General features: G+C 46.9%; 1 protein-coding gene across 6 annotated transcripts in view; it reads right to left on the minus strand.

Annotated features, from left to right (window-relative positions):
• Positions 1 to 13,879, minus strand: part of intu (inturned planar cell polarity protein) — a 49,095-nt gene that overhangs the window by 5,314 nt on the left and 29,902 nt on the right. For all 6 annotated transcript variants that reach the window (XM_029674291.2, XM_029674292.2, XM_029674289.2 and 3 more), the window contains exons 5-15: positions 12,532 to 12,650; positions 12,005 to 12,094; positions 5,215 to 5,292; positions 4,782 to 4,965; positions 4,077 to 4,130; positions 3,748 to 3,810; positions 3,019 to 3,258; positions 2,575 to 2,789; positions 1,016 to 1,325; positions 749 to 843; positions 358 to 547 (exon numbers count right to left, since the gene is read on the minus strand). In XM_029674291.2, the coding sequence (XP_029530151.2) occupies positions 358 to 547; positions 749 to 843; positions 1,016 to 1,325; positions 2,575 to 2,789; positions 3,019 to 3,258; positions 3,748 to 3,810; positions 4,077 to 4,130; positions 4,782 to 4,965; positions 5,215 to 5,292; positions 12,005 to 12,094; positions 12,532 to 12,650 (1,638 nt within the window). The remainder of the gene's footprint in view (positions 1 to 357; positions 548 to 748; positions 844 to 1,015; positions 1,326 to 2,574; positions 2,790 to 3,018; positions 3,259 to 3,747; positions 3,811 to 4,076; positions 4,131 to 4,781; positions 4,966 to 5,214; positions 5,293 to 12,004; positions 12,095 to 12,531; positions 12,651 to 13,879) is intronic.

Genomic DNA, 13,879 nt, shown 5'->3' on the forward strand with positions numbered 1-13,879 from the left:
TGTAGGCCATTTCTCCCCTCTTGCTGCAGCTTTAGCACATCTTGAAATAACAGAGAAAATGTTGTCCCTACGTCACTAATTTGATTGGTTTGACGTGTTGCAAGGCGTCACTGATTTACAATGGGTTCCGACCCCTCTCTAGATGATTTCTGCCATGGAACATCCCCAGGCTTCCCATTTTAGGGAAGCCTAGTTCGCGACGAGGCTATTACAACTCAGACACATTGTTACATATGAGAATGTGTGTGTGTGTGTGTGTGTGTGTGAGAGAGAGAGAGAGAAAGAAAGAAAGAAAGAGTGTGTCTGGGTATGTGTGTGCATGTACACACCCATGTGTGTGTGTGTTTCGTATCTCACCCTGGACGGTAGACTCTGCTGGAACGTGGCCCGTATGGAGAGGCAGCAGTGGTGGAAGTTACGTATGAGCTGAGGGTGGATGGAGCCGCTGAGCTGGGCCAGCTCCCTGTGTGTAGGAGCTATGAAGATGCCCTGTACTGTCTCCATCAGCACATAGTGGAACAGAGTGTTCTCTGCCCCAGATGTCAACCTGGGAACACAGCACAGAGAGAGAGTGGAATGGGATAGAATAGTAGAGAATGGATGGAATAGAAACAAATGGAATAGAATGGATGGAATAGAAAATAATGGAATGGAATAGAATGATAGAGAATGGAATAGAATGGGGTGTTAGACCATTATTACAACAAGGATAAACTAACTTCTAACATTGCTGGCCTGTTTCACTCACTTAATGGTGTGGTACATCTCCTCTGTCTCTCTCTCCGTCAGACTCTTCTTCAGGGTGCCCAGGTAGAATGGGTTAGGGTGCTTCATCTTGGGAATCTAGGGGAACAAATAGACAACAAAAGGTCCATTGGTAAATGACAAAAGCCATATACTGTGCTCACTAAAAACTCTCTTTTCTCCTAGTTGTGTATGCGTGTCTAACAAATGTAAGGTATCAAAGTCAATACAGCTGATGGAACCTTAGCAAGGGGGAAGGTTATGACGATACCTTGAAAATACTTCCACTGGCTCCACTCCCATCAGATCCACCCGAACCCAGCGAGTCTCTCCGCCCGTCCAGCTTCCGGGCTGAGTCCGGGGTGGAGTGTGGACTGAGCCCTGTCTGCCCTCCTACACCCCCCTCCGGCTGTCCCTCGCTCCCACTGTCCGACTGACTCCTCTGGGGGCTAGGTCTCCGGGCACCCCCTCCGAAGAGGCTCCTGCCCACTCCCTTCCCCCCTCCCTGGGCGGAGGACGGTGGCTTCACAGCCCCAGCCAGCTTACTGAGGACAGGGGACGATGCAGCCATGGTGTCCAACCTGAGGACCACAATGGAAGTAAGTATTCTGACCACTTTGTCTCATCCTGGAGGACTTTATACCAATGTCGGATCTTAATTTGATCACCCCTTTACAGTATAACTTCCCTGCAATGCAGGAAATGTAAAACTTGTAGTGTACAGTGCATTTGGAATGTATTCGGACCCATTCACTTTTTTCACATTTTGTTACGTTACAATCTAAACACAATACTCGATAATAACAAATCAAAAACACGTTTTTACACAATTCTGGCCAAATAGTTCAATCTTGGTTTCATCAGACTAGATAATCTTTTTTCTCATGGTCAGAGTCCTTTAGGTGCCATCTGGCAAACTCCAAGTGGAGTGGCTACTGTCTGGACACTACTATTAAGGCCTGATTAGTGGAGTACTGCAGAGATGGTTGTCCTTCTAGAAGGTTCTCCCATCTCCTCAGAGGAACTCTGGAGCTCTGTTAGAGTGACCATCGGGTTCTTGGTCACCTCCCTGACCAAGGCCATTCTCCCCCGATAGCTCAGTTTCTTGGTGGTTCCAAACTTAATCCATTTAAGAATGATGGAGGCCACTGTGTCTTTTGGTACCCTTCCCCAGATCTGTGCCTCAACACAATCCTGTCTTGGAGCTCTACGGAAAATTCCTTCGACCTCATGGCTTGGTTCTGACATGCACTGTCAACTGTGGGTTTACCACAGGTGGACTCCAATCAAGTTGTACAAACATCTCATGGATGATCAATGGAAACAGGATGCACCTGAGCTCAATTTTGAGTCTCATAGCAAAGGGTCTGAATAGCTACGTAAATAAGGTATCTGTTTTTTATGTTTAATACATTTGCAAAATGTCTAAAAACAAGTTTTTGCTTTGTCATTATGGGGTATTGTTTGTAGATTGATGAGGGGGAAAAAGTATTTAATCAATTTTAGAATAAGGCTTTAATGTAACTAAGTGGAAAAAGTGAAGGGGTCTGAATACTTTCCGAAAGCACTGTATTCAAGGTTTAAAAAGGCTTCTGAAGTTTGTAATTTCCACTTTGAAATTTCAGACTTGATTTTCCCTTACGAAAAAGGTATCAACCCCTACAAAAATGTACATTAATTATAATTCACATTTCCTGTTGCTGCAAACTTATTTTCCAGGTGTAGCAAACTGGCTCAAATTAAGATCCTAAATGTGTATGTGTGTTTTACTACTAAACTAAGGTTAATTTGTTGTAAAGTATTTAACTTAACTACTAAACTAAAACTAACCTGTCCCGGGCAGAGGAGGGGAGGAACCAGTCAGCACAAGAGAGGCAGGGTGCGGGCGGGGCGGCCAGGCGTTCCTCCATCCCTACGTCCAGCCCCTCCAGCTGCAGGAGGGTGGCCTTGACCTGGTCCACGTACACACAGTCAGGTCCCGGGGCCCCCAGGGCAGGGGACGCACAGCCCCCTGCCTCCAGGAGGACGCACTGCATGAAATGCCTCTGGGGGAGAAGGAGAGAGAATGTGTGGGTTCACAGAAGTGTCTGGGAGGAAAAGGGTCAATGAAGTTGATAATGGCAGCCATCTTGGTCAGGGATCAAGTCTAACTGGATTAAGATGCATTTCTTCTTTTTAGTAATGCAGAAGAAAATAATGTGTTTCTAGAAGAATGAAAGCTTTCCAGACCAAGATGGCCATCCTTTAGTGTTCTATTTAATACTACGATCTTACCAGTCCCACTATGAGCAGGAAGTAGCGTCCCTGTGGCTGGCAGTAGCCGGGCCTGGTACAGTGGTTGTTATTGGTCTGTGTCTGGGGGTTCTGGGTGCGATGTTGTGGGAACACCTCTCTCCAGATGACCAGCTGGCCCACACGCTGCTCTGCTGCCAGGGGGAGGAGACAGTAGTGCTGGCAGTACAGACAAACATCCAGCAGGTCCTCCTTGGGGAGGTGGTTGGCTATCAGGTAGCCCTGTAGAGAGACAGAGAACACACACCCACAGGAACAAACACACACACACGTAGACAAACAGAGAACACACACACAGGAACAAAAGAACGCACACACACACAGATCACAGAATAAATATAAAACAGTGTTCATGTTTTTAGTAACACAGGTTGCCTGATCTTATTAAAGAGCCACACCTTCTCTACACTTAAGGTGATGGAGACTGGAGTCTACTGAACGACCTACTTCTTCTACACATTATTCATATGCCAGCATTAGTTGTTAGGCTGATGGTGTGACATCCAGGGAATGAAGAAGTACAGTGTGTTATCCTGGGTGATGTTATGCTATCTATATAATCACATTTTACTGGCTCTTTCTTCCTATCCATCCAAGGGTGTCTGTGAGGTGTTGGGCTTCACCGTGGGCCCAGGTGTCAAGTGTGTGTGGAAAGGACAGCGATCCAGCAGACAGGTGTCAGGTGTGTGTGTGTGTGTGTGTGTCACCCACCTTGTAGAACAGACAGGAGCCCAGCGTCACGTAGAGACGCCTCATGCCATAGAAGTCTTCTGACTGAGAGAGAGAGAGGACTATCTTCATTATCAGTTTCAGAAGGTCAGACATGAATGATTAAGTAGCCTGCTGCTCTCTCTCTCTCACTCACTCACTGGCTCATTAAATATCCACAGGCAGGTCCAGAAATAGACTCACCTTCTCCTCTCACTACTAGGCCCAACAGAGGGAAGGAGACAGCTGGTGGCTCTGTTTAATGAAATGGCACCCTACTCCCTATAAAGTGCACTGATTTGACCAGAGTCCTATGTCACGATTTGACTTACCATTTCTCCAAAATCTGACGATTCAAAGTCTGAGAGAACAGTGTCAACCTCCATCTGTGAATAGGCAGACGATCAGAGACGATCAATAGAATTCTGACATACAATTGTAATTCTACAGCACAGATGTAGTGACTTATTTCTGCATTAACAATGGCTGCAGAGTCAACCATGCTCTGGAGCATCTCGCATTGGAAAAGAGTCTGAGCAGAAAACTGGTTGGCAGGATCACTTGTAATTTTTACCGCCAGACAGCAGAGGGCAGCAAAGATGAGACATAAATCAATAAAGACATCCAAGATCATGGATGGGCAACTCCAGTCCTCAGGGCCTGATTGGTGTCACACTTTTGCCCCAGTCCCAGCTAACACACCTGACTCCAATAATCAACTAATCATGATCTTCAGATTAGAATGCAATTAGTTTAATCAGCTGTGTTTTGCTAGGGATGTGGGGAAAGAGTGACACCACTCCAGCCCCAGAGGACTGTAGTTGCCCATCCCTGATCAAGATTGCAAAAAAAGCCCAGTAATATTATAGCAAGAGCAAATTCCTAAACTTATCACTGACATGCAAGTCTAAAACACTTTTCATAGGACAAGAAAGGTAGTTAAAGCATTAGAAAGCACAAACACCAAATGGTGAAGACACAAATTAACAGGAAGTGCTTCAACACATCCATGGCCCGAAGCTGTGGCCCATGCAGACCTTTATCTCAGGAGGCAGGGTGAGCCATCGGACCGCCGGCAGTCCGTCCAGGAACAGAGTCTCTGAGACGTCAGGGGGCGTGGCCACGGAGCTGCCACTCAACCTGGAGGGGTGGATCAGCTGCTGGAAGAACAGGCAGAAGAAATGGTCCAGTCTGGGGGCGTGGTCCACCTGGCAAAATGCACTGAGGAGGAGAGAATGAAAAGATGGAGGGAGAGATGGAGGATGGGAAGAGGTGGGGGGAAAAAAGCCTATTTAGGTTTGATGTAATATAACAGCATCAAATGGGAAGCCAGAAAGACTGGAACTGCTTGAACCGGGAAATCCAACCAGCATCCGAAATGGCACCCTATTCCCTACATAGTGCACTACTTTTGGTCAAATTTAGGATGCATCCCTAGTCAATGACCAGGACTGGAGACCGTCAACAGACCTGCCCAGAGAGCCATACATCACGTTGAGAGTCCTGACCACACCTCCCACTACCGTCTGCAGAGAGAGCAGAGGAACCCTGAAGAAAACAAGAGAACATAACACACAGTCAACGAGGAGGAGGAGATCAAACATATTATTAGGGCACATGGTCAAGAAAAGCTATAACATTTAGCTGACATGTGATTGAGTGAGACGGTGTATTGAATATGGAAGTATGTACAGTGTCTTGCGAAAGTATTCGGCCCCCTTGAACTTTGCGACCTTTTGCCACATTTCAGGCTTCAAACATAAAGATATAAAACTGTATTTTTTTGTGAAGAATCAACAACAAGTGGGACACAATCATGAAGTGGAACGACATTTATTGGATATTTCAAACTTTTTTAACAAATCAAAAACGGAAAAATTGGGCGTGCAAAATTATTCAGCCCCCTTAAGTTAATACTTTGTAGCGCCACCTTTTGCTGCGACTACAGCTGTAAGTCGCTTGGGGTATGTCTCTATCAGTTTTGCACATCGAGAGACTGAAATTTTTTCCCATTCCTCCTTGCAAAACAGCTCGAGCTCAGCGAGGTTGGATGGAGAGCATTTGTGAACAGCAGTTTTCAGTTCTTTCCACAGATTCTCGATTGGATTCAGGTCTGGACTTTGACTTGGCCATTCTAACACCTGGATATGTTTATTTTTGAACCATTCCATTGTAGATTTTGCTTTATGTTTTGGATCATTGTCTTGTTGGAAGACAAATCTCCGTCCCAGTCTCAGGTCTTTTGCAGACTCCATCAGGTTTTCTTCCAAAATCAAATCAAATCAAATCAAATTTTATTTGTCACATACACATGGTTAGCAGATGTTAATGCGAGTGTAGCGAAATGCTTGTGCTTCTAGTTCCGACAATGCAGTGATAACCAACAAGTAATCTAACTAACAATTCTAAAACTACTGTCTTATACACAGTGTTAGGGGATAAAGAATATGTACATAAGGATATATGAGTGAGTGATGGTACAGAGCAGCATACAGTAGATGGTATCGAGTACAGTATATACATATGAGATGAGTATGTAGACAAAGTAAACAAAGTGGCATAGTTAAAGTGGCTAGTGATACATGTATTACATAAGGATGCAGTCGATGATGTAGAGTACAGTATATACGTATGCATATGAGATGAATAATGTAGGGTAAGTAACATTATATAAGGTAGCATTGTTTAAAGTGGCTAGTGATATATTTACATCATTTCCCATCAATTCCCATTATTAAAGTGGCTGGAGTTGGGTCAGTGTCAATGACAGTGTGTTGGCAGCAGCCACTCAATGGTGGCTGTTTAACAGTCTGATAGCCTTGAGATAGAAGCTGTTTTTCAGTCTCTCAGTCCCAGCTTTGATGCACCTGTACTGACCTCGCCTTCTGGATGATAGCGGGGTGAACAGGCAGTGGTTCGGGTGGTTGATGTCCTTGATGATCTTTATGGCCTTCCTGTAACATCGGGTGGTGTAGGTGTCCTGGAGGGCAGGTTTTGCCCCCGGTGATGCGTTGTGCAGACCTCACTACCCTCTGGAGAGCCTTACGGTTGAGGGCGGAGCAGTTTTGATACAGCCCGCCAGGATGCTTCGATTGTGCATCTGTAGAAGTTCGTGAGTGCTTTTGGTGACAAGCCGAATTTCTTCAGCCTCCTGAGGTTGAAGAGGCGCTGCTGCGCCTTCTTCACGACGCTGTCAGTGTGAGTGGACCAATTCAGTTTGTCTGTGATGTGTATGCCGAGGAACTTAAAACTTGCTACCCTCTCCACTACTGTTCCATCGATGTGGATAGGGGGGTGTTCCCTCTGCTGTTTCCTGAAGTCCACAATCATCTCCTTAGTTTTGTTGACGTTGAGTGTGAGAATGGTCCTGTATTTGGCTCCATCCATCTTCCCATCAATTTTAACCATCTTCCCTGTCCCTGCTGAAGAAAAGCAGGCCCAAACCACGATGCTGCCACCACCATGTTTGACAGTGGGGATGGTGTGTGTTCAGGGTGATGAGCTGTGTTGCTTTTACGCCAAACATAACGTTTTGCATTGTTGCCAAAAAGTTCAATTTTGGTTTCATCTGACCAGAGCACCTTCTTCCACATGTTTGGTGTGTCTCCCAGGTGGCTTGTGGCAAACTTTAAACAACACTTTTTATGGATATCTTTAAGAAATGTCTTTCTTCTAGCCAACAGCTAGCCAACGTCTACCGAACAGAACTTCCGCACTCAACAACCCGGTCGCATTTCGCTTCGCTCCACAGGTAGTATCACATTTTTCATTTCATTTCATTACAGTACAACGGCTTGATTTGTTTGATCGTAGCTAGCTACATAGCTAGCTACATAGCCGTCTTTGTATCAAAGATAATTGTGTAGTCTAGAGTGATTTCCTAGGTTAGCTAGCCAGCTATTGTCGTTCTTTTAACGCAACGTAACGTAATCAACACTGCCAGCTAGCCAGCTAGCCCCGAATAGCAGCACAGTAGAAACTATTACACTCAACGGAACGACTTGATTAGTGTAGTGTCAACAACGCAGCCACTGCCAGCTAGCCTACATAGTCAACAACGCAGCCTCTGCCAGCTAGCCTACTTCAGCAGTACTGTATCATTTTAATCATTTTAGTCAATAAGATTCTTGCTACGTAAGCTTAACTTTCTGAACACTCGAGACGTGTAGTCCACTTGTCATTCCAATCTCCTTTGCATTAGCGTAGCCTCTTGTGTAGCCTGTCAACTATGTGTCTGTCTATCCCTGTTCTCTCCTCTCTGCACAGACCATACAAACGCTCCACACCGCGTGGCCGCGGCCACCCTAATCTGGTGGTCCCAGCGCACACGACCCACGTGGAGTTCCAGGTCTCCGGTAGCCTCTGGAACTGCCGATCTGCGGCCAACAAGGCAGAGTTCATCTCAGCCTATGCCTCCCTCCAGTCCCTAAACTTCTTGGCACTGACGGAAACATGGATCACCACAGACAACACTGCTACTCCTACTGCTCTCTCTTCGTCTGCCCACGTGTTCTCGCACACCCCGAGAGCTTCTGGTCAGCGGGGTGGTGGCACCGGGATCCTCATCTCTCCCAAGTGGTCATTCTCTCTTTCTCCCCTTACCCATCTGTCTATCGCCTCCTTTGAATTCCATGCTGTCACAGTTACCAGCCCTTTCAAGCTTAACATCCTTATCATTTATCACCCTCCAGGTTCCCTCGGAGAGTTCATCAATGAGCTTGATGCCTTGATAAGCTCCTTTCCTGAGGACGGCTCACCTCTCACAGTTCTGGGCGACTTTAACCTCCCCACGTCTAACTTTGACTCATTCCTCTCTGCCTCCTTCTTTCCACTCCTCTCCTCTTTTGACCTCACCCTCTCACCTTCCCCCCCTACTCACAAGGCAGGAAATACGCTCGACCTCATCTTTACTAGATGCTGTTCTTCCACTAACCTCATTGCAACTCCCCTCCAAGTCTCCGACCACTACCTTGTATCCTTTTCCCTCTCGCTCTCATCCAACACTTCCCACACTGCCCCTACTCGGATGGTATCGTGCCGTCCCAACCTTCGCTCTCTCTCCCCCGCTACTCTCTCCTCTTCCATCCTATCATCTCTTCCCTCTGCTCAAACCTTCTCCAACCTATCTCCTGATTCTGCCTCCTCAACCCTCCTCTCCTCCCTTTCTGCATCCTTTGACTCTCTATGTCCCCTATCCTCCAGGCCGGCTCGGTCCTCCCCTCCCGCTCCGTGGCTCGACGACTCATTGCGAGCTCACAGAACTGGGCTCCGGGCAGCCGAGCGGAAATTGAGGAAAACTCGCCTCCCTGCGGACCTGGCATCCTTTCACACCCTCCTCTCTACATTTTCCTCTTCTCTCTCTGCTGCTAAAGCCACTTTCTACCACTCTAAATTCCAAGCATCTGCCTCTAACCCTAGGAAGCTCTTTGCCACCTTCTCCTCCCTCCTGAATCCTCCTCCCCCTCCCCCCCTCCTCCCTCTCTGCAGATGACTTCGTCAACAATTTTGAAAAGAAGGTCGACGACATCCGATCCTCGTTTGCTAAGTCAAACGACACCGCTGGTTCTGCTCACACTGCCCTACCCTGTGCTCTGACCTCTTTCTCCCCTCTCTCTCCAGATGAAATCTCGCGTCTTGTGACGGCCGGCCGCTCAACAACCTGCCCGCTTGACCCTATCCCCTCCTCTCTTCTCCAGACCATTTCCGGAGACCTTCTCCCTTACCTCACCTCGCTCATCAACTCATCCCTGACCGCTGGCTACGTCCCTTCCGTCTTCAAGAGAGCGAGAGTTGCACCCCTTCTGAAAAAACCTACACTCGATCCCTCCGATGTCAACAACTACAGACCAGTATCCCTTCTTTCTTTTCTCTCCAAAACTCTTGAACGTGCCGTCCTTGGCCAGCTCTCCCGCTATCTCTCTCAGAATGACCTTCTTGATCCATATCAGTCAGGTTTCAAGACTAGTCATTCAACTGAGACTGCTCTTCTCTGTATCACGGAGGCGCTCCGCACTGCTAAAGCTAACTCTCTCTCCTCTGCTCTCATCCTTCTAGACCTATCGGCTGCCTTCGATACTGTGAACCATCAGATCCTCCTCTCCACCCTCTCCGAGTTGGGCATCTCCGGCGCGGCCCACGCTTGGATTGCGTCCTACCTGACAGGTCGCTCCTACCAGGTGGCGTGGCGAGAATCCGTCTCCACACCACGTGCTCTCACCACTGGTGTCCCCCAGGGCTCTGTTCTAGGCCCTCTCCTATTCTCGCTATACACCAAGTCACTTAGCTCTGTCATAACCTCACATGGTCTCTCCTATCATTGCTATGCAGATGACACACAATTAATCTTCTCCTTTCCCCCTTCTGATGACCAGGTGGCGAATCGCATCTCTGCATGTCTGGCAGACATATCAGTGTGGATGACGGATCACCACCTCAAGCTGAACCTCGGCAAGACGGAGCTGCTCTTCCTCCCGGGGAAGGACTGCCCGTTCCATGATCTCGCCATCACGGTTGACAACTCCATTGTGTCCTCCTCCCAGAGCGCTAAGAACCTTGGCGTGATCCTGGACAACACCCTGTCGTTCTCAACTAACATCAAGGCGGTGGCCCGTTCCTGTAGGTTCATGCTCTACAACATCCGCAGAGTACGACCCTGCCTCACACAGGAAGCGGCGCAGGTCCTAATCCAGGCACTTGTCATCTCCCGTCTGGATTACTGCAACTCGCTGTTGGCTGGGCTCCCTGCCTGTGCCATTAAACCCTACAACTCATCCAGAACGCCGCAGCCCGTCTGGTGTTCAACCTTCCCAAGTTCTCTCACGTCACCCCGCTCCTCCGCTCTCTCCACTGGCTTCCAGTTGAAGCTCGCATCCGCTACAAGACCATGGTGCTTGCCTACGGAGCTGTGAGGGGAACGGCACCCTCAGTACCTCCAGGCTCTGATCAGGCCCTACACCCAAACAAGGGCACTGCGTTCATCCACCTCTGGCCTGCTCGCCTCCCTACCACTGAGGAAGTACAGTTCCCGCTCAGCCCAGTCAAAACTGTTCGCTGCTCTGGCCCCCCAATGGTGGAACAAACTCCCTCACGACGCCAGGACAGCGGAGTCAATCACCACCTTCCGGAGACACCTGAAACCCCACCTCTGTAAGGAATACCTAGGATAGGATAAAGTAATCCCTCTCACCCCCTTAAAAGATTTAGATGCACTACTGTTCCACTGGATGTCATAAGGTGAATGCACCAATTTGTAAGTCGCTCTGGATAAGAGCGTCTGCTAAATGACTTAAATGTAAATGTTAAATGTTCTTGCCACTCTTCCATAAAGGCCAGATTTGTGCAATATACGACTGATTGTTGTCCTATGGACAGAGTCTCCCACCTCAGCTGTAGATCTCCGCAGTTCATCCAGAGTGATCATGGGCCTCTTGGCTGCATCTCTGATCAGTCTTCTCCTTGTATGAGCTGAAAGTTTAGAGGGACGGCCAGGTCTTGGTAGATTTGCAGTGGTCTGATACGCCTTCCATTTCAATATTATCGCTTGCACAGTGCTCCTTGGGATGTTTAAAGCTTGGGAAATATTTTTGTATCCAAATCTGGCTTTAAACTTCTTCACAACAGTATCTCGGACCTGTCTGGTGTGTTCCTTGTTCTTCATGATGCTCTCTGCGCTTTTAACGGACCTCTGAGACTATCACAGTGCAGGTGCATTTATACGGAGACTTGATTACACACAGGTGGATTGTATTTTTCATCATTAGTCATTTAGGTCAACATTGGATCATTCAGAGATCCTCACTGAACTTCTGGAGAGAGTTTGCTGCACTGAAAGTAAAGGGGCTGAATAATTTTGCACCCCAATTTTTCAGTTTTTGATTTGTTAAAAAAGTTTGAAATATCCAATAAATGTCGTTCCACTTGTTGTTGATTCTTCACAAAAAAATACAGTTTTATATCTTTATGTTTGAAGCCTGAAATGTGGCAAAAGGTCGCAAAGTTCAAGGGGGCCGAATACTTTCGCAAGGCACTGTATTTGATGCTATGATTGACTTCGGATGACTTTGATGTGTTGATACCACAGGAGGTTGGTGGCACCTTAATTGGGGAGGACGGGCTCTTGGTAATGGCTGGAGCCGAATAAGTGGAATGGTTTCAAATACATCAAACACATGGTTTCCATGTGTTTGATGCCATTCCATTTACTCCATTCCAGACATTATTATGAGCCATCCTCCCCTCTGCAGCCTCCACTGGTCGGTACCTCTCAGCAGGCAGGCCGATCACCAGCAGGTTGTTGCTCTCCTTCCAGTAGCCCACATGGACCAGCTGTTTACGGAGCAGGAGAGACGAGCTGATGAGAGGGGGATGGAGGGGAGGAGGAGAAAGAAAAAGAGAAGACGGGTAGAGTGCAGACAAAAAAAAGAAGGGGAATAAGACAGAGGAGGAGGGGGAAGAGAAGGCAGAAGGTTAGAGCACAGAAAAGAAAGAGGGGGAGAGGAGGAGAGGAAAGCGAGAGGAAGAACCGGTGCAGGAGAAAAGATAGAGAAGAAATATAACCATGGCAGGAATTTCCATTTTTAGTAGTTCGTATATTTAATTGGGGCTTTGTATATTCACTACCTCTGTGGCAGTCTTACCTGACTAACCTAACCCTCTATTTGCTGTTCCCAATAAACTTCTTCAGTATTTCTGGAGGCCACGGCAAACAGGAAGTGGACATTTTCTTATTTCCTTGGAATTCTTACTGAGCTCCCACAATATGTATATGATTGTACAGACTTTGTTTACCTGACTATCTGTCCCCCGGTGACATTCTCCAGCATGTCACACAAAGTGAGGAAGATCCCTCGGACTCCCTTCAGCTGGCTGGACGCCTCAGAAACAGGGTACTGGTACAGGATCTCTTGCTGAGAAAGTACACAGACAGACAGTCTGTTAGAGAAGACAGAGCGCGGGGCAGGCTCCCCTGTATTGTCTGAGCCGACTACTTCAGGAGAGGGCTGGGGGGAGTTTGGGTCGACCACTTTGGACATTGGCCGAGGGGGGGGGGGGTGAATGAGGAGTAGGGCCTCATAGCCCTGGAAACAAGGACAAAAGCTGGGAGAATCCTTAAAATGCCAGACATTCACCTCTGGGTCAACAACACCAACACTTGTACCACAGACAAAGTTATATTCAGGCAAGTTAGCTGGCTAACTCCTCCATCCTGCTTTGTAGTATACACCTCAGGCACTGAAACTATGATTGGTTTCCAAGTAATAAACATTTCTATCCAGCAGTCTTCAAGATGCATCTTAATGTTCTGACCTAACAATCAGCTTCCACCATATTGCTTTCACCTGTCAAGTCTATCAAGTCCTCCTTTTTCCATCAAAATAAATATAAAAACACTGACACTGTGTGTGTACCCACAGAAACACAGATTTCAAAATGCACACACACAGGCTACACACACAACTTCTGTCATTTCTCCTACTCTATAATCGGCGGACAAGCTGATGTGTTTTCGAATTCCAAGTTCTGAGAGAGAGAGAGTACTGGTGTAGAGAGAGAGAGAATTAATCCCATGAAGAGTTGACATTCTATATAACTGGCAGTAATACATAGTGTAACAATCATCCATGTACGTGTTGTTGATTTACTAGCCATTCTGTTTTTATTTAATTAAACGTAATAAACCGAAGATTCCACCATACAACAACAGTAGTGTTGTACCTGTATACATGATTACACAGTATGTACAGTTGAAATCGGAAGTTTACATACATTTAAGTTGTCATTAAAACTCGTTTTTCGACCATGCCACAAATTTCTTGTTAACAAACTATAGTTTTGGCAAGTCGGGTTAGGACATCTACTTTGTGCATGACACAAGTCATTTTTCCAACAATTGTTTACAGACAGATTATTTGACTTTTAACTCACTGTATCAAAATTCCAGTGGGTCAAAAGTTCACATACACTAAAGTTGACTGTGCTTTCAAACAGCTTGGAAAATTCCAGAAAATGATGTCATGTCTTTAGAAGCCTCTGAGAGTCTAATTGACATCATTTGAGTCAATTGGAGGTGTACCTGTGGATGTATTTCAAGGCCTACCTTCAAACTCAGTGCCTCTTTGCTTGACATCATGGAATA

The sequence above is a fragment of the Oncorhynchus nerka genome, linkage group LG12 (genome assembly GCF_034236695.1).
Source record: "Oncorhynchus nerka isolate Pitt River linkage group LG12, Oner_Uvic_2.0, whole genome shotgun sequence".
NCBI classification, from domain to species: domain Eukaryota; kingdom Metazoa; phylum Chordata; class Actinopteri; order Salmoniformes; family Salmonidae; genus Oncorhynchus; species Oncorhynchus nerka.